At 40.7% G+C, this 19349-nt stretch overlaps 2 protein-coding genes across 3 annotated transcripts; both read right to left on the reverse strand.

Moving 5' to 3' along the window:
* Window positions 1-2: 2 nt before the first annotated feature.
* tnni3k (TNNI3 interacting kinase) lies at window positions 3-14420 on the reverse strand. Of its 2 annotated transcripts, XM_055052962.1 has the most exons (26): window positions 14343-14420; window positions 14011-14119; window positions 13796-13881; window positions 13641-13676; window positions 13448-13545; window positions 13191-13301; window positions 12305-12403; window positions 12075-12213; window positions 11757-11901; window positions 11568-11672; window positions 11392-11486; window positions 11162-11311; window positions 9971-10054; window positions 9826-9882; window positions 8971-9063; window positions 8824-8881; window positions 8540-8734; window positions 6174-6278; window positions 6030-6082; window positions 5529-5581; window positions 4942-5074; window positions 3867-3976; window positions 2799-2858; window positions 2228-2397; window positions 1306-1385; window positions 3-307 (listed from the first exon to the last, which is right to left on the reverse strand). In XM_055052962.1, exons 1-26 carry the CDS (start codon window positions 14380-14382, stop codon window positions 228-230), a joined length of 2544 nt encoding a protein of 847 aa, XP_054908937.1. In that variant the 5' UTR covers window positions 14383-14420; the 3' UTR covers window positions 3-227. The 2 variants fall into 2 exon arrangements, with proteins under 2 accessions (XP_054908937.1, XP_054908944.1); XM_055052969.1 differs by lacking the exon at window positions 13641-13676.
* Window positions 14421-14669: 249 nt separating this feature from the next.
* Window positions 14670-18306, reverse strand: fpgt (fucose-1-phosphate guanylyltransferase). Its single transcript, XM_055053007.1, has 4 exons — window positions 17977-18306; window positions 17721-17888; window positions 17546-17638; window positions 14670-16629 (listed from the first exon to the last, which is right to left on the reverse strand). Exons 1-4 carry the CDS (start codon window positions 18038-18040, stop codon window positions 15224-15226), a joined length of 1731 nt encoding a protein of 576 aa, XP_054908982.1. The 5' UTR covers window positions 18041-18306; the 3' UTR covers window positions 14670-15223.
* Window positions 18307-19349: the final 1043 nt, after the last annotated feature.

Genomic DNA, 19349 nt, shown 5'->3' on the forward strand with positions numbered 1-19349 from the left:
AGTGGCTGCTACTTTTTTATTTGACAAAAGCAAATTGTTCACAATATTTCAGCATTTATTCTAAATCGTATGCAAAGACATAAAACTAAACTACGCTCATATATAAAAGAAAAACAAACATCAAATATTGAGTAAATTCGCAATAAATCAGCAAAAATCCGGTCTTCTGCTCACCTCTGCAACATTATCTACAGTGATTTCACAAAATACAGTAAATGATCAACAGCTCAGCTATTGTCTTCAAAGCTGCCGCTGCTGCTGAAGGATGAGTGGAACCTCATGGTGCTCATGGGATCAGAAACATACCCTGAGAAACACAAGAAGAAAACGACAGTCAGGTTGTCGTGAGCTTCTAAGTAATGGGCTAATATTATTTCACACTGGTACATAACAAGTGCATGCATTTTTCTTTTTTAAAGCAGAATCAATAAATCAGAAATATATAATTCATTGAAGTACATCATAGAGTACACATATAATCCACAGCTGAAATGCTTGTCTATAGGTTAAAGGGCAAGTGTCATTTACGAGAGCCAGAAACCTAAAAATCTTGAAAGAAGGTTATATCGAAATAGGCCTTTCTGTCGTTTTTCTCAAAGTACTTGTGTTAAAGACATTATAAAACACACTTTTCGGTCACAAACTGACCCTGTAGGGCCACGTTTGTTTAAATTAGAAACACCATTCCCACATGTTGATGATGATATAGCATGCCATGTCTAACTGCACAGTGCATCCAAATGAACCACATGTAACCTGAGCTTCAAGTGGCATTCAAGGTTCAAATGGCCTGGAGGAGAACTATCTACAGAAAAAAAATTGTAATTTTATTCTCTAATGTGAAAATTTCTCAAAAGCTGTGTCACTGTACTGCAGTTAAAACCTGCCTAAGAAATAAAAGGATGATTATATTACTGCAGGATAGAAAAGTGAGACTTTTAGCTGCTTCTATTCACCTCTCCTAGAGAAACTTTGCTACCACTACTATTATTGTGGACCCTGCAGTTAGACATTGTGCTACAAATTGATACCAAAGTTCAATATTATTTACATGCCAACATCCCTTTTTTTTAAGCTGCTGGCTCATACTCACTTTCTTTTTACTTTTTTGTACTTGTTACCTTTTTTTTATTGACAACAAGGAAAATCATTTAATTATTGTAAGCACTAAAACCCAAAATCAACCGAGAAGCAAAAGTAAAAAAAGAAAAATACATCTGTCCGTTATATTTTTTTGTCCTATGTGCAGCCTATTTATTCAAGGAAATACCTATAGATTGCATTTCGTTTGTTGTGCAAACCAACCATTTCGATCAATGGGAGAGAACTGCATGTTCCTCCTGATTTCCTCCAGTGAAAGTCCACCAGAAGCTCTGCGGCGCTCACTGAAAATGACAAAATGACTATCCTCAGCTCTTTGTCTGTCAATCAGCTGCAAAACAATACACGTCCTGAAATAAAGACCGAGTAAAGAGGACAGATGAGATGGGGGAAAGATGAGACATTCAGCGTGTACAGCTTTCCCTTTCTGGGAGAACACAATATACAATCTTCATGAAAGCTTTAAAAGATTTGACCATACAATGAAACCACATTTTTTTTTCTCATTTATCAGTTTTGTCATTTCAAAATCTAAAATATATTAAATCTACAAAAAGATCAAACTGACTGTGGTGAGCATTTGCACTGCTTTTGTTTACAAGTCAATAACATGACAAATAATCGCACCTTAGTTTACTGAGTTATTTACCGTTACCAGTTTCCCTTTTTTTGTGCATGGTTTTAAAACTGGGCACTCATTAAAAACCTGATCCAATACTAAAGGCCACACATATTTTCCTTTGCTTGTTGGTTTCATTTGTTTCCTCTTGGGTTACCAAGTAACTCCATTGTTACTGCTGCATTACACAACTGAGCTAGTCACTGGGACAACACTTTTACAACCGTTTAAACAGAATGAGCGTTTTTTTTCCCCCCCACAAAAACCAAAAGTCTTCCAGATATTTTCTCCCTTGGGAATTTATTGTTTGTACATTTTTAGGCCAAAAGGATTCACTTTGAAAATCTCCTGCAGAAACTCTACCGTGAAAGCTTTGGGAGTATTTTGCTGATTTGCAGTATGGATGTCTTTCATTTTTTTTTAGAGATACTAATATACTCTGAGGGACCCTTGTGTTGCAAACCCCTCAATCTTTGGTTGTCTAAGAAGGCCCTTGATCTGTTCTACCTCTGAGTCCAGAAGGCGTAGGCGCGGGTGTTGAGAGCGTACTCCAGCTCGAAACGAGAGCGCAGGGCGGCCACGTGACTTCGACCGGGTCCTCCTCGGCTCAGCAGACAGTCAGAGGAGGAAGAGGGCGAAAGGGAGCCGCTGCTGTTGCTGGAGGCCGGAGACATCAACTGTGACACGCCACAGAAGATTGCATTGCTTTAGTGCATCTCCAAATTGTATGCCCTTCTTTTTAAGCTATATTAGAGTGATGTAAAAACATGAGACCAGGATAAAACATTTCAGTGTATTAACCTGTGACATATGTCCTGTAAATGTTCATGCAAAAAAAAAAAAAAAAAAAATTCCAAAAAAAAAAAAAGCATGTGCGCTGACCTCTAAAAGGGTAATTTATTCAGTTTCAGCATTCAGTACTGTTGTGTACACAAGTGCAATCTATTGTGAATCTGATTAACCTGAAGTTGCACTGGCTGGATTTCCCTGCAATTTCCTCTCAACAAATTTATCTTGGGGATAAAATTTGCTGTGGATATTCAAAAGCATAAAATCTATACTTTTTGTTGTTACACACCTCAATGTTGCTCAGACATTCCTCCAAGTTGGAAACCACTTCAGAGAATTCAGGCCTGTCCTGAAATAAGAAAGAAACAAACTGTATATATATATATAATATTATATATATATATATATATATATATATATATATATTTTTTTTTTTTTTTTTTTTTTTTTTTTACTCACAGGGCATCAATCTCACCCCAAAGCAAAGGCACAGGTGTGTGTGTGTGTGTGTGTGGGGGTGTGTGTGTGTGTCTTCCTGTTTTTATTATTATATAAGTCCACCCACATGTGAAGCAAAGGTGAACTTTGACTCTAAAAGTGATGCTTTAGATCTCCTGTCTCTGTGTAAAAGAACAAACACTGCCCCCTGGGACCTGCTCGGGTTATGCGCCCTGCGCGGTCGCCACAGTCTGTCTGCGGTTCAGCAAATAAAACCAAGAAAAACAAAGGTAAACACTGGAACCATGTTCATACAATCATATTTGACATGAATAATTGCGTTTTTAAGGGCAATTTTTTTCAATTTAAATGAAATTCAATTCACTTGGGCTCTGACACGGCTGTCTCAAAGGCAGGTAAACAGGTGATTTATTGGGCAACCTTAATTGGCACACAGGCAGAATATCTGTCACAAAGGGAAATACGGCGGCAGCACCTTTCAGCCATGAAATAATGTGTCTTAATGAGGCAAAGTGGAAACCTGTCTCAGATAATTATGAGCATCACAGCACAGTGGGAGGACCCTGCCGGTCACATTTGTTCCCTGATGTAAACACCGGGGTAATGGTGTATCATCTGGGGACAAAACTCTATCATTGGTTAAGTGCTGCATGTGCATAAAGGGCCAGCTGACTCTGCATTGTTTTACTCAGTAGCTTTACCACAGCTAAAGAGATTAATGAAATTATTGTATTTCACTGTTTAACATAACAAAGCGTGCATGCTGAGCAGTGCAAAACACAGCAGATGGAAAGTTGTTTCTTGTATAAGATTAGGGGGGGAGGGGGGAAGGAGATGCCCCTTCTTAATTCTGATCATTAGAGATAAACTCGGTGAAAACTGAAATCAAAGTAAGTACTTCTGGGCAGGAGTTCCAGCCTCTCATGAGAAGAGCAGAGATGAGTTTGGGGATGGAGTAGCCAATAGGAGGCCGGATGTGATGGTAAGCCATGTCTGCAGCAGCAGCAGCTGAGGGTAAGAAGAACATTTGAGACATTTGAATATGAAAATCAACTGACAACTATTACAGTGCATTTCTGTTGTAAACCTTTCAGTGATGCAGGAATCTAGCAGATTTTTTTTTTCATACATTTCTGCTTTCTATTGCTTTGAACATGAGAAGTTATAAAAAAAATGAACTTGGTAATACATATATATGTAAGTTACCAATTTCATGTTGTAATAAATGAAACGTACCAGCTGTGCAGGAACTCTTAATCATTTTTTTTAGATAGCTAAGCATCGCATTTATACAAATCAATTAGTCCTCTACTCTCACGTTGGTAATAAGGGCTGAAGAAAACAGGGAGAGGAATCTTTGATTGCTCTTTGTATAATTTCTCTAGACTAGATCATCCAGGGTTCCAGGTTCTGGTTGATGTGTTGCTGACATTTAATCGTTGCTAGTAAAGACTTTGTGACCCACATCTCAGAAATTCTTCACTCGGTGACTGTGCTGCAGCTCTCCCACATTGAGCTCTGGAGAATTTTTATCATTTCCAATATTATACTGCTCCCTCTGCGGTAGCAAGATAATTATGAAAATCTGTGTCACATTATATTCATACCTCAAGTTAACAGAAACTGGTTCCCAGATGATTTGATCCACTTTGCCTGAGTTACATTTATTTCACTTATTTGTTAGCACATGAAAGAATATGGATCTGGTAATTTTATAAAATAAGTATTATAACCTATAATGGCATTTTTTTTCCTCCCACTATTTAGAAGTTGGATTTTTTTTTTGCGTGTGTGGAGTTCTTGGATCACACATCTTTAACAGGGCTTTCAGTGACAGTATACACTTTCTAAAATACAAACTACCATTTTTTTTATTAGAGTTTAGAACACAGATCCTAAAACTACTTCACATAAAAACTGTGCAACAAAAATGTACTTCCTCAAGTTATGATATTGCTTAGATGGAACATGACCTGGTTTCAGGTGTGCAAAAGGAATTTCTCCAGTGAGCAGCTCCCACAGACAGAGGGCGTAGCTGAACATGTCTGCCTTCACTGAGTAGCGGGTGCACTGGGTGAACACTTCAGGAGCCATCCATCGCAGGTTCTGCACACCCAGGGGACAGAACGATTCTTTAATCTCGGTTTGCAGAGTAGAGAAGAATATGAACGATGCGTTTTAAAACATCAAGTCAGGTCAAACGCATACGTCCACACAGGTGAAATATGGGTCAATTACTGTGATAAACACAGAGTCCTAGTGAGGGCAAGTAGTTGGAGACAACAGACGGCTCCCCAGAGATGCAACACACTTAGCATCAAACTGCAGGCAAAGCACTATGTAGCACTGAGTCAGCACATCCAGACAAATTCTGCATGATGGCACTTTTCTTTTTTAGCTGCTAGGTAATTGATGGCAGGTGCCAGCAGAATCTCTGGCTTGGGCTTCAACAAAATAACAGCATAGAGTTTAATTTCCGCTTAATGTGGCTAGTTTTGTAGGAGAGCTGTCTGGCTGGAGAGGGAGGAGAATTGGGATGAAAGGAGAAAATACCACTGACCCCTGGCTGCTTGGTCAGGTTATCTTCATCGACCGATTGTAAAAATCTTGATTCTATAAAGGAAGAGACAGATGTGCAGAGGCAAAACAAAGATCAACAACTCTTTTGTTCACACAACTGTCTGTCATAAATAAGTAACTATTTTTGTTATTTTTCTCATAACACAAACGCATTCTTGGAAAGAGATTCGTGTTACATGTTATGCAGTGTAAAATATGTTTGCTTTCATCATTGATTAGACAAAGAAGTTAAAATAGACAAGACGACTGTAAAAAGCTAAGTACACCCATCATAGTGTGCAGTATCAGATGCTGCTGATCCGGTGCTCTATTTAACCGATCAAGAGGATGTTTTCTGATGTTTCATTTGGTCATTCATCCACCTTTTTGACATTTGCTGGTGTTCAAAGTTGTCTTTGGAGATGTCCTAACTAGGAGATCTAAAATATCCATCCTTGATCTATTCATCTTTCTTTTAAATTCAAAGAGAAGACAATCTGACCTCCAAAATCAGCCACCACTGCATGTCCATCCTCGTAGAGCAGGATATTGTGGCTGTAAGGAAGACATGCCATTTGTAACATCGGCAGCTACATTAGGACCAAAAATGGTCTCCCGCCACACGTCTTATTAGAGTGACACCAACCTGTTGAGGTCCCGGTGGATGATGGGCTGGGTGAGGTTGTGCAGGTACTCCATGCCCTTGGCCACGTCGATGGCAATGATGAGCTTGGACTGCAGGTCGATGAGCCTGTCCATTGACACATCATTAAGGCAGCAACCACTTAGTGCCGGATCAATGCCCTCTGCCAATCACACACAGCACTTTACACAGATCAATAGGACAGTCCATAAAGGCAGCACCTGGCCACACAGTTAGCGGAACACTTCATCTGGATCAATGATGATCCCGGCTGGGCGGCAGAGTTTGGTGGACGGATGCGAGCAAGGCTGATAATGTGACGCGAACCTGTCACCTGCATTGTACAAACATGTGCTTATCCTACAAGATCAAATAATTACTGCCTGCAGTTTGACCTCTTTTTACATCAAAATTATCGCCTGGTATCAGGGGTGGAAATTAGCTTCTCTTCCTCAAAGCCTTTACGGTAGTAATACCCTCTGTGACGTTATTGTGTGGTAATTAACATATCAATTACTTTGACACATTTTTCTGAATGGGCTTAAACACTTTTTAGCTTTAGTTGTAACTTTTCTGACCGACCTCGTCTGAAAAGGTCGCTGTTTATAACTTTGGTGGAGAGGCGCGGGTCAAGAAGGACCAACCAATAGGCTGCTGCGGTCGATAAAGATTATAGATGATATATTTTTTTGTTAAATTATGACAGCCGAGGTCGGTCCCATATTCGGTATGTGCATCAGTCTGTAGTCCAGTCAACCACTCCTGACCTGGGCCTGGACAGAAGTTCAAATTGAATGTATATTTTGATTTTTTCCTGTTCAAATTGTCAACCTGCCATGATGCCAAGCGTCTTGCTCCTATTTACATGCCACTTCATACTTTTACTTGCATTTGGCTAGTGGCGGGTGCTAATTTCCACCCCTGCCTGGTATATACTGATCTGGATTTGTAAAAGATCAGTATAATTTAATTGAATGCACTGAGCTCCTCCACAGCTTCCATTTAGTTGGAAAAGATACATTTGTTTGCAGGTGTCAACACATAAATTGCTTTAGAAATCAATGTGACACAATACAACTGCTGTAGTTTACTTCTTACTCTGAAGTGTCCTAACTGGTCCAGTATATAAACCCAGTTTGCATCTAGTAACATGTTGATAGTTACATAGAAAAAAATAGAGACATTAAGATGATTCCTTCTACCAACATGACTGTAAAACAGAAGAATGCCCCAACACATTGGTCTTAAATGACAGGTTTCTGAATTGTGCTGAAAGTCTGAGGTGAACAGAGAGAAAAGGAATGGAGAGAGTACAATGCCCTGTGGCACTCCTGGACAGCTGGTTAGACACACAGTCCTTCAGTCTTACAAACTGTGATTTATTTGTCAGGTATTCATTGATCCAGGTGGTTGTCTTCTGGTGTTTCTGACATAATAAACCCGTCTGAATTGCTTTCAATGATCTGTAGAGATCGAAGAATATGTTTTCCTCAAAGCACTTGGACGTTTCTGATGTTCAGGATTCTAGATTCTTTTCCATCTATCATTCTACGACAAATTAGGGTAACCTCATGAATGGGAACTGAAGACATGTTAATCAACAAGGAATCTTATTCATATACCTTCTGCTAAATAGCAGGATATCACTAGCGGTCAATTCTTCATAAGCCATTTTTTTTTCTGTGAACATTTGGGAAGAAAGACTCATTACTTATGATTTCTATTGATCACCATTTAAAGTAACAGGGTAAGTAACACTAATAATGAAAACCACTTAACACACCTCTTGAAAATGTAAATTAAAGCAAAACAAAAATGGACAAACAGATTCAAACGGCCCTACACTTTTAAATAGGAGTTCAATTTCTACTTTTCGAACTTATTGCAGCATATATCTGTGCTACAGTGCTAACATTAGCTTTAACACTAAAAATTCTACGTGGAGATTTGGTTTCAGCTGCCTTATTTGTGTTTGCACTCCAATATTAGAGTGCCACACAAAATTTATGCCAGAATCAAGAAGAAGTAGCTGCTCTGGAGGCCTGTAGCCCTCCTCTTGCAACGCTCCTCATCTATGTCCTACTATCCTATTTGTTGTGTCACGCTTTTAGTTCTTAGAATTAAATTTGCACTTATTTGTGATTGTGCTGCATTTTTTTCTTTTCTTGGTTTTGTTTTCAGGGTCAATTTGTATTTTCCTCTGAGGTTTTCATAGCTTGTGTTTTTTTTTCCATTAGTTTCACTTTACTGTCAAGAGCTACCACTCCTTCAGCTTGTAACTGTTTGTAGTTGTTTTACTGACCATGTTGACAAGGAATTATAATTAGTGGTTTAGTTAAATACCAGAGGATAAATGTACATGTGCTCACCTCTTCTGCTCATGCAGCAGGGAGAACAGCGAGCCTCCAGAGACGTACTGGGTGACGATGGCGAACTGACTGGGGTCATCCAGGCACGCTCCCACAAACTGGATGATGCAGGGGTGATTGAGGCGGCAGAGGATGGAAACCTCTCTGCAGAACATGTCCACATCAGACTTTGAGCAGTACGTGTTGGCTCTGTACCTGTTAAAAACAACAGAAGAACTCAAACTACTCCTCACTTTCTGTTGGATACTAAATCCCTTCTCCTCTCTGAGTGGGACGAAAAATACCGTTTTATGGCGACAATTTTGTTCCTGCATTTGCCTCTGTAGACTCTCCCAAAGGAGCCTGCGAATGTAACACATATGCTCATCCATAGCATTATCAGATTTTCAAGCACATTAGCTGACAGGAAAAACAAAGACGAATGGACCTACCCGACCCGATAATTTCATTAAACTCTAGCTCAGACAGCTGAAGGTGGAAATGAGATGGAAGGCTGGCCCGGAGCACAAGCACTTCAGCTTTTTCTGGAAGAACAATAATAATAATTAAAAAAAAGAGAAAATGCTTTATTTAAATTATCTGTTGGAGTTACAGGCTACATAAAACCTGCCAATGATTTAGGATTTATTTAAACAAAATCTTATTCTTATGGTTACAGCTCAGAAAGCTTGTTATCTGTCAATGTAAATATTAAGAGATGTTAAACACTTAACCTTGGTGGAACTATTATAAATACTAATTTGACTATAATTTTACGCCGTGAACAACCAGAAATCGATCTCTAATGCAGTAAAATAGACAAAAGAGTCCTGCAGACGATAGTGAAGGGAGCTGGAAATGTTATTGGCTTTTTCCAAACACCTGTGCAGGTGTTGTTATTACACATGCTGCTTTAGTTAATTTTTTAAGTGCTTTATTAAAAATAAGTTTTTTTTTGTTTTGTTTTGTTTTTACTCTGGTTAACTTGTCTCATAGAAACACAGTCTCATTTTGTTGTAAACCTATTCTTTTAAGTGGAATTGACAACAGTGAATTTTACCTGATATATTAATTCACAAGAAAGCCTGCCTCGTGTGTGTGTGTGTGTGTGTGTGTGCGTGTGCGTGTGTGTGTGTGTGTGTGTGTGTGTGTGTGTGTGTGTGTGTGGTGTGTGTGGGGGGTGTGTGTGTGTGTGTGTGTGTGTGTGTGTGTGTGTGTTAGCGTCTGAGCCCATTCCCTTGGCAACAGACACGGTGTGTGCAGCCCTCTGAGATGACAGGCTGATGTGCTTCGTTCCACCTCACTACCTTTAGTCATGCTTTTGATTTTTCCAAGCGGAGATGGCACTGAAACATAGGAGCCGTCTGGAAGAAAAATGTACAAAATCAGGCGTTTTTTGGGAAATTATGTAGGATTGTATTACAGTTGACAATTAACAGGGTTCATTCTCACCCCCTCCTGGCTGGGAGTATTCATTACAAGGGGAATCATCTGGACGTTTGTAGTGTTTAAGCAAGGTGACGATGGCATCGTGACCTGTGACAAGACAATCACTGGCCTTTAGTTGATCTTTATAGACATTTTGCAGAAAGGTTTTCATATTCCCTTGAACTGTTTCATATTCTTTCATTTGATGTTGATGTGCCTTTACTGGGATTTAATGAGACAGACAAACCCAACCAGTCAGCACATAATTGTAAGGAACTAACAAAAATGTGACATGTGATATATTTGTGTGATGTGGCGTGAAAATGTTTTTCAGTCCTCTGAATAAGTAATTTGTGGAATCACAGTTCCCCGTAATCACAGATGCACATAAGATCCTCGGTTAACTCTTCAGGTCCTGAAACATATTCTCAACTGGATTTACGTCACTGTTGCTCTGGTTTTATGTTTGGTGTCATTTGTTCTGCTGGAAGGTGACCCTCCACCTAAGACTGAAGTGTTTTCCTGCTTCTCGGCAGGTTTTCTTCCCAGGATTCAGCCTCATATGTGACAGTGAGCATGGTGTGAACACAGTGATGTTCATTGTATGTTTTCAGATCAGTGTATTTATCATCACCTTTTGCTGTATATTTGTACTGTGCTCCCTACGTGGCTGGTATCAAACTGCGAAGGGACATGGTTTGTTCAGAAATAGCTTCCATCTTGTTATTCCTCCATATTTGTTAGATTTGTGTGCAACTGACATTTTTTCCGTTGACATGTTCTCCCAGGTGAGCTGTTGATGTCTCCAATTTCTCCAGAGTTACCATGGGGCTCTTGGCTACTTCTTTGAATTATGTCCATAGTTTCAGTTTAGTTGGGGCACAAAGTCTTGGTAGATCTGTACTTTTGTCAGACTCTTTCCATTTTCATACCATTCGTAACCTAACCCTGCTTTAAATGTGTCCACAGCTTTATCTCTGAGCTGTGCTTATTTACAGCTTGACTCTACTTAGCTGATTTATGCAATGCAACAGATTACGCTGGATTTTATTTCAGGCATATTTGTTTGAAATTTTGAAAATATTTTCTGTCCACTTTACAATCATGCACAACTTTGTGTTTGTCTATCATTCATAAGATTAATGCATTCAAGAAAAAAAAAATCTAAAAGGTTAAGCATCATGAATTCTTTTTAAAGCTTTTCCAAACACAAACCTTTCTCGTAAGCCCACATCAGGCAAGTCTGCTCGTCTTTCTCCCCACTGGACCTGCTGGGATCACAGGCCACGAGGTTCATGTCGGCCCCGTTGTCCAGCAGAAACTGGACCAGGCGGATGTGGCCATGGAAACAGGCACTGTGAAGAGCTAAACATGTGGACGTGAGTTTGGGTTTTGTTGCTGAGCTAAAGAGAGTCACGTCACTTTGAGCGCAACAGAGAGATCACCTGTGTGGCCGTCTCTGCCCTGATGATTGATGCTCATGGCGTTCTGGCCCAGCAGGAATTTGACCATCTCCAGGTCTTTGCCGTAAGTGCACGCACTGCGTTATGAAGCAGAAATTTATTACCACCCCAAAGCTTGTTCAGTGGACGACACATGAACCAGCTCTGCTCGTCTGTACCTGTGAAGTGGCGTCTCACTGAATATGTTCTCCTTCAAGAAACTTTCCGTACCAGAAAGCTGTATCATCTCTTTCACCGCACTAAATTTGCCATTGTAGCAAGCCCTGGTTAAACACATTCACACAAAAGAAATCCAGTCGACAACAGCAAACTGTTGCGAGACTCAGATCTGTGGAGCAGTCATTTACAGGTGTAGCGGCGTGTCCCCGTAGATGTTGACAGAATGAGGCTGAACTTCGCCGCTCCCTTCGAGAAGAAAATGAACGATCTCATGGTGACCAAAACGGGCGCAGAAGTGGAGAGGGACGTGCTCTTCATTGTCTCGGGCATTCACTGGTTGACAGACAGCAAGCAGTGGGAGAAGCTCAACAACCGTCCCTGCTTGAGCATGTTGTAAACGAACGAAATGTGCTGGTCCAAACTGATTGTGCTGCACCACGTAGCTACAAATAAATGACTCTGACTTGCAGATGATTTGCATTTTAGTTTAGATTCTTTGGTCTCACCGTTGGCTTTGCTACCGTCTCCCACCAGCAGGTTTATGATGCCGAGAAAGCCTTTGGCTGCCGCCAGGTGCAGCGGCCGGTCTCCCACCTCCCCGCTGGCGTCCACATCTGCCCCAAACTTCAGCAGTAGCTTTGCAACCTGGAAAGAAAGCGGAATCCATACGGGGCAATCAGGAGAGCAAGTTATTTGTTTCAGTTCACGTTCTGCAAAGAAATGTGAGACAAAAAACCTGCTCATGGCCATAGTAGGAGGCAATATGTAGGGGAGTGAAAAACACCGCGTCCTGAACGTTGACAAAAGCTCCATGCTGCAGGAGTACGTCAGCAGCCTACATGAGAACATAGCAATGAATCAAAATAAGTTCATTCACACAGATGTAAGGCAAATGGACTAAACCAAGTTCTTCTAAGAGCAAAACAAACCGTGGACCAGAACAGGTTTAACTAAATGCACTTAGTTTGGTAAAGTTTTCAGTAGATTGTGTGTTATTAATTGATAAGGGAGGCTTTTCTCAGCTGCTACTACAAGGGATGCAATTACAATCCTTACTAACTTAACATTGTGAAAGCCCAAAGAAACTGACTGTGTTTTCAAAGAGATCTAAACATTACTGAAGCCCAACTGGATTTCAAAACCATTGACACTGCTTTTACCTTTTCCACTCTCCCCTCTATTCTCTGAAGACCTAATGGTTCACTTTATTAGCAGTAAATGATGGGACTAGAAACAAATTCAACAACTCTTCCCAAGGTTTTTTTTTTTAAATAATATGTTAGAAAATATAAAGAAATTCAAGATGTACAAATACTTTTGAAATTCTCGATATTATGAAATACTCTAGCGAAGTCAATAAAATTAGATAGTCAAGTCATAATTATGAGATGATATCTTAGTATGATGAAACACAAGTTAGTTTTTTTTCCCCCATTAGGTTGGCTGAAAAGGACCTCCGTAGGTTAGAGATGTGCTTATACGAGTCTGTCTTTGTTCCAGCTTCTGGCTGCAGAATTGTGTTACTGTCTTCAGCGAAAGCAACAAACTGTGGCAATGGCAGCACCTCAGTATAATGAGCTAACAGAGAGAGATAGATGTAGGATAGGGACTCTTCGTCTCACCTCATGATGCCCAGCCAGTGTAGCAACATGCAGAGCTGTGAGGGCCCCGTATCCCACCTGCTGCACGTCTGACCCACCATGCAGGAGTTCAGTCACCAGCTCTGCGTTGTCCTGCAGCACACAAACACACCAAGATGTTGCAAATAAATCCACTTGGATACAGCTGCCACGACTTTTTTGAAGCACTGAAGCTCCACCGTGTGGCAAGCCTTTAAAAAGTTTTCAAATTCATAAAAATAAGGCACAAGTTGCCTCACTTTGTAAGCAGCCAGGTGGAGAGCAGTGAAGCCATTCCTGGTGAGTCTGGAAGGCCGCAGGCCTTTGAGGATCAGGGTCCGCATGTGAGCTTTATTTCCTGGGCACACAGGGATAAAAACACGCTTTAGTGAGTCGATACTTAAAGTCAATAAAATCTTACAGAATGGAGTGAAGAAATTGAATCAACCCTACTCTGCGTTTCATTTCTCCACCTGTCTTTAAATTTTGCTGCAGATAACAGAAAGGTCAACTGAACACAATAAGGTCAGTGGGCGCCGCAGTAATCCCTCCATCCACTGTCACATTTTGCAGAGGCGTTATTAATAGACTCCAGCAGTCATGCATACCTCCACACACACAGCAGAGGTGCAGCAGCGACAGCCCCTTCTCCGTTCGGTAGTTCACGTTCACCTTCTGGAAAGCCTCGTCGGAGCTGCAGACAACCACAGTCCCAAAAATCAGAACAGAGCAGGCAGTGAGACTGATGTCCAGCAAAAGCGGCAGATTTTTTTTTTGTCAGATTCAATTTTATTTTGTATGAACGGATGGGAATGCCGGTCACCTGAAAGCAAGGTGGAGGTCTGCCAGAGCGCTTTCTGGGAGCTGGAAGTCGTCGTCCAGCTTCTCGATGATCACAGAGTACGACTCGCCCACTTTCTTCTTCCACTCATCTTCATTTGTCACAAACATGATCATCTTGTCAACGTCACTTTCGTAACACGCGTGACGCAACATGTGAACAATTTTAAATAAGAGATTATGCCAGCAATGGAACACACGGAAAGGTTTCAGCAGCTCCTCTCTGTTCCTCCGATAAATTGATGAGAGCTCAAAATAAAACACAAGCGCAGCAAGTCCTGAACGTCCAAAGATCACATTCAAAACAGGCCTTACCTGTGCATGTCTGAGATGGTCTGGATTTGTAGTTTCCCATTGAACTGGTTGTTTTCTCTTTTCTTTTTTTTTTTTTAATTTGTGAGCTACAGTGAGAGAAGAACACAATCTCACACTCTGGCACAATTGCCCCCGTCCAGATAAAGACGGATCATAGCTGAGAGCTAAAAATAAACACTTCTGAGAGGAAGTCCTCACAACTGTGACAACCTGTCTCCCTTCACTCCGTTTATTTACAGACTGTATTTAACAAAGCATGGGATCGGTGAGTAGTAGCATCAAAACCAGCATGACAAACAGGGGACAAGGACACAGGACAGTGTGTGACAGAAAAATTAAGATTTTATTCATTCTTATTATAGGTTTGAATTTCTAACAGCATTATGACTTGCTTCTACTGTAATGCTCACAGGGTAACATGGACTGACAGATGTAACTGCAGTGTAATGGAGCAACTAGTGGGGGTTTATTATGACAATTTAAAATATATATATCCCTTTCTGTGCCATTTGATAATCACAGCAATTATGGCCTTTCAAAAAGGGGGAAGAATTAACAGAACATTTCAAATGTGTTGGTATATGTTGCAGCAGCACCAGGTAGTGCAATTATAGCAATGTGTTATGACCATTAAAATTCATGATGGCAAGGCAAAAACATCCTCAACCAAATTTGTTTGTCACAATTCCAATTGTGAATTGTTCCAATTTAATGAATGCAAATCCAAACATCGAAGTATGAAGCAAAGCAAGATTCACTTAAAGTGGTTTTATGAAAATTGTTGCTTTTAAAGCAAACAAAGTTACAAAATGTCAAAACATTCACTTTCACCAACAAAGTGAAACATTATAAATGAATTCAATATCGGTGACAACGGTTGTTTAAATGCTGAGTTTCCCCTGTCGGATGTCATGATGTAGCCTCCTCTTGAGCTTTAGCATTTCCTCCAGGTTCTTGCACTGTAAACAGTCCTGCATCGACATCAGAGCGGTGTCTCTGGGAGGGGGGCTTGTGGAGCCGCTCAGGACGGCCTGCAGCATTCTGAGAGACGCGGAGAAGGAGCTCTGCTGCTCGGAGCAAACAGGAAACAAGCAAGCGTTCCACAAACTGCAGCTCGATGCGTCTCCTGAGAACTCGAGGTGCTCGTTCTCCATCCCCCAGTGGGACAGGCACTTTGCAAGGTTAAGTCCAAAAAACTCTAGTTGCTCCAAATATGCTGGAGAAGGCACACTTTGCTTTAAGTTGTCCTTAATACCAAAGAAGACAGTAACAAACCCGATTTGTTTCTGGTGGGTGACACATAATGTGTGCATGAAAGCCCCAGCTGGCACAGAGAGGCCTGGACTGACCCAGCAGCTGCTGATGATGGACCCCCCGCCCACGGACACCCCTGTTTCCAGCCTGGAGTACTCCACCACTGACCCAGCCTCCACAGAGCAACTGGGATCAAGGACACTGTGCATGATGCAGCAACCAGAGAAGTTTTCATTGGCATTTACGCTGAAGGCAGATGACAGGAGATCAAGCTCGCCCCTGAACGCCTCGTCCTCCGTCAGGTGGAAGAGGTACTCTGAGGTGGTCCCGATGTGATAAAACTTAGAGTTGTTGAGGAGAATGACATTGAGGGGCATCCCTTTAAGTAGATGGAAGATCTTTTGTCGGATTTCAACAAGGCTACTCTCCTCTTTGGTGACATTGGCCGTGTTTTTGGTGTACTCTATTGTGGCTTTTGACCCCAGAGCTTGAAGAAAGTCCCCGTAGGCGTCGATCTCACAGTTCAACGGACCCAACTCATTCAGCAGGTTCAGGAGTGACTTGGCGGTCTTAAAGTCCATGTAATAGGTGCTGTCTGTGTAGACAAACTCACTGTCAGACATAGAAAACAGGCCATTTTGATTCGTGCAAACAGCTCCGCTATCCCGCATCTCATCTATGCTTGGCTTGTGCAGAAAACACAGACAGGAGGCATTCTCCATTTCCGGATACCAGGAATGTTCACGCGGCTCCAACACAAACACGCCATGGGTGGTTCCCACAGACAGTGGGGAGGGATGGGCTAAAGCTGTGAAGCCTGGTTTATCAAAACTGACTCTCTCCTCCTCTGGTATGCTGTAGAGCTCGATGTCATCTGCACAGGTCACCAAGACGCCGGGCTTCATTTGTGACGGGAAATCCACATACATGGCCAGTTTGAGCTCCAGCATCTGGTAGATGGGGTTCCCCAGTGGTAAAGGCATGAAGATCTTTCCCAGAGCGCTGGCACTGGGCATTCGCTGGCTGAAGCCACCTAAAGGTAAAACATGTGGAAGTGACAAATGTTGGTGGGTTTTTTCTTTAGTTTAATACAATTCGACATTTATTAAAATATTTTTTTATTATTTTCTGTCATTATGGAATATATTCAGTGTTTGAATTTTGTAATTCCTAAACAGCTTAATCTTTCCCTCAGGGTAGAAATGGATATGTTTCCACCGTTATAGAGGAAGCTGACCCAACAAAAAAAAAAAAACAGAAAAGATAAACTGTGTTATAGGAATAGAAATTGTGCATACAATGGAGTTGTTTGCAAAAAACATAGTTTGAACTATCCACCATTATAAAAACATGACTGTAAATTGTACTGTATTGATTAAAACAAATTTCCTTCCTCATCTGTCACTGCAAGCTTTGCACATCAAATATGGAGGAAATACCAAAGTGAGACTCTGTTCATTTGGCCAATTCTATGATTGGTGTGCAGAACGTGAATCTGGTTAAAGACAGACATTATTATGACAGCATATTTGATACACTGGGCTTCTCTAGTTCAGTCTTGTCTTTGTTAATTAGCTTTTTTAAAAATAATTATTAATAATAAATAACATAAAAGTGGCTCTAGAATCCCCAAACCACATTATTTGTATGGTTGTCCAACTCCAATAAATTTGATTCAGCTGAATGCATAAATGAGACCTTTCAAAAAAAAAATAATCCTTTTCTAGGAATCCTAAATGCACGTTTGTAATATTCCTGATAATATCTCAATGTATCTTTCAAAATCTCAGGAAAATTTTTTTTATTTTTTCCCTACTTTTTTAGAAGAAATTCTTAAACCCATCATATCCTTCAAGAAAGGTGTACACACACACAAAAAGAAATCCCAACAACCAAACCAACACATTTTGCATAAGTAGTTAGATTTATTTTAGAAAAACATGAGTAACCTGCGTGGATCAGGATGACTCTCATGTGGCTCAGAGCTTTTCCATAGATGTCATTCAGCTGCTGAAGAGCATACAGAGTGGAGCCTCCATTTCCTGCAAAACGACGCCTACTTTAAACATCGGCCAAACAGAAGCGAAAAGAATGCAAGCAAATAACGCCGAGGGGTTCACTGACCTATTTTGCGCCCTGGCGGATCTGAGAAGACCTGGTACTGAGCTCCGACCGGAAGCTCCTTCCTCTCAACCTTCTCCGCGATCTGGAGCTCATACGCTTCTTTCTGGCTCCCGTCCACGGCGGTCACGGCCACGACATCCCAAAACTCACCCGGTGAAACTTCTCGACCTTCAGGAAAGCCACCGTGTTACTTTTACTGAGCTCCCCGGGTCGAAGTAAGATGAATGGAAAAAAACAAAACAAAAACGAAGCTCACCGCGCAGCGAGTTGAACTTCCTGAGCTTTTCTCTTGTTGCGGTGTGTAGTTTCCTGCTGCTCATGCTGGCGCTTCTACTGTCACTTACATACCGTCAGGACAGAACCGAACGTGTTGCTTGTAGTTTGAACTCACGGGATTTTGTTCTGTTTATGCTAGTCCTGTTTTTCCGGCTTTTGTGTCACGTGGTTCGTTGCGTTCACAGCGCATGCGCGCGGCCAATTCGCCGCCGAAATATTACAAATTCTATCTGATGACGTTTAAACGGACCTTTTTGCACAAATTGCAGTTTCACAGAGCCTTGCATAAATGTAAGCTGTCCGCAGTTATTCTCAGGTCTTTCTAACAATAGAAAAGGAAAATAAATGTAGAAACAAATCTTTGTAATTGACAGTTTTATTTTCTGACTTTTGCATCTTTTCTACCACTTTTCCCTTCCAAACAACTAAATAGTTGGGAACAGAAGTCTGTAGTTTTCAAGTTTTTATAAATGCCATTGGCTGCTTCCTCCCACCCCACCCCCACTTTTTTTTACTGTCCACTACTTGTCCCTAAAGCCTAAATAAAGTGTTTCATAGGTCAAGATCAAGCAAAAAAATATTTTTCTTAAAATAAATGTAATATTTTTATTATTACATTTAATAAATATGCTTGCTTTTTTCCCAAAAAAGCAATCAAATAACGCTGTCAGAATTTTTCCCACTTGCTTCCCAAAAAGCAAGTGGGAAAAAGCCACTTGCTTTAATTTCTTTAGAAATGAAAGTGTAAAAAAAATCTGGATGTCTCAAAATGTAAAAAGGAACAACCTCTTTGGTAGAGAATTGCTTATTTCTTGTTTCTTCTGACATGAAAGAAAAAGGCAGAAACACAAAATTCTAATAACATTTTTTTACATCAAATTACCAGTCACACTGCAATTTTTCTGCCCTCAGCATTTGCTCAGATCCTGACCACTGCCTTTCGTATTAATGTTGTTAGTCTGGTTTTCCTGGCTCCCAATTTACCGACACAAAGTGGACTCTGTCCCTAATTCCAACAAATTAGCTCCCTTCCAACAACAAGCACAATAATGAGTGAATCCACTTTGCTCTGGGCGCAGCCTTTGTAAACTGATTTGCACTTTTAGCTCTATTGATTAGGAATAAACATCATTTTAGCTCAGTGCACACTGTTTGAAAGATAGCAAGGTTTCCAGCTAAAATTCCTGAATTGCTTGAAATAGTATTAGATAAAATAAAGATTAAAAAAAACCTAGATCATTTAAAATAACTTAGTTTTTTTTTTAAATGTACATGCTGTTTAATGTAATAAACTTGCTCCTGTCTTTAACTTTGTTTAGGATTAGTGTGTGAAAACAGAAATTAGGAATGAAA

The sequence above is a fragment of the Poeciliopsis prolifica genome, unplaced genomic scaffold (assembly GCF_027474105.1).
Source record: "Poeciliopsis prolifica strain line A6 unplaced genomic scaffold, Auburn_PproV2 SCAFFOLD002, whole genome shotgun sequence".
NCBI lineage: Eukaryota > Metazoa > Chordata > Actinopteri > Cyprinodontiformes > Poeciliidae > Poeciliopsis > Poeciliopsis prolifica.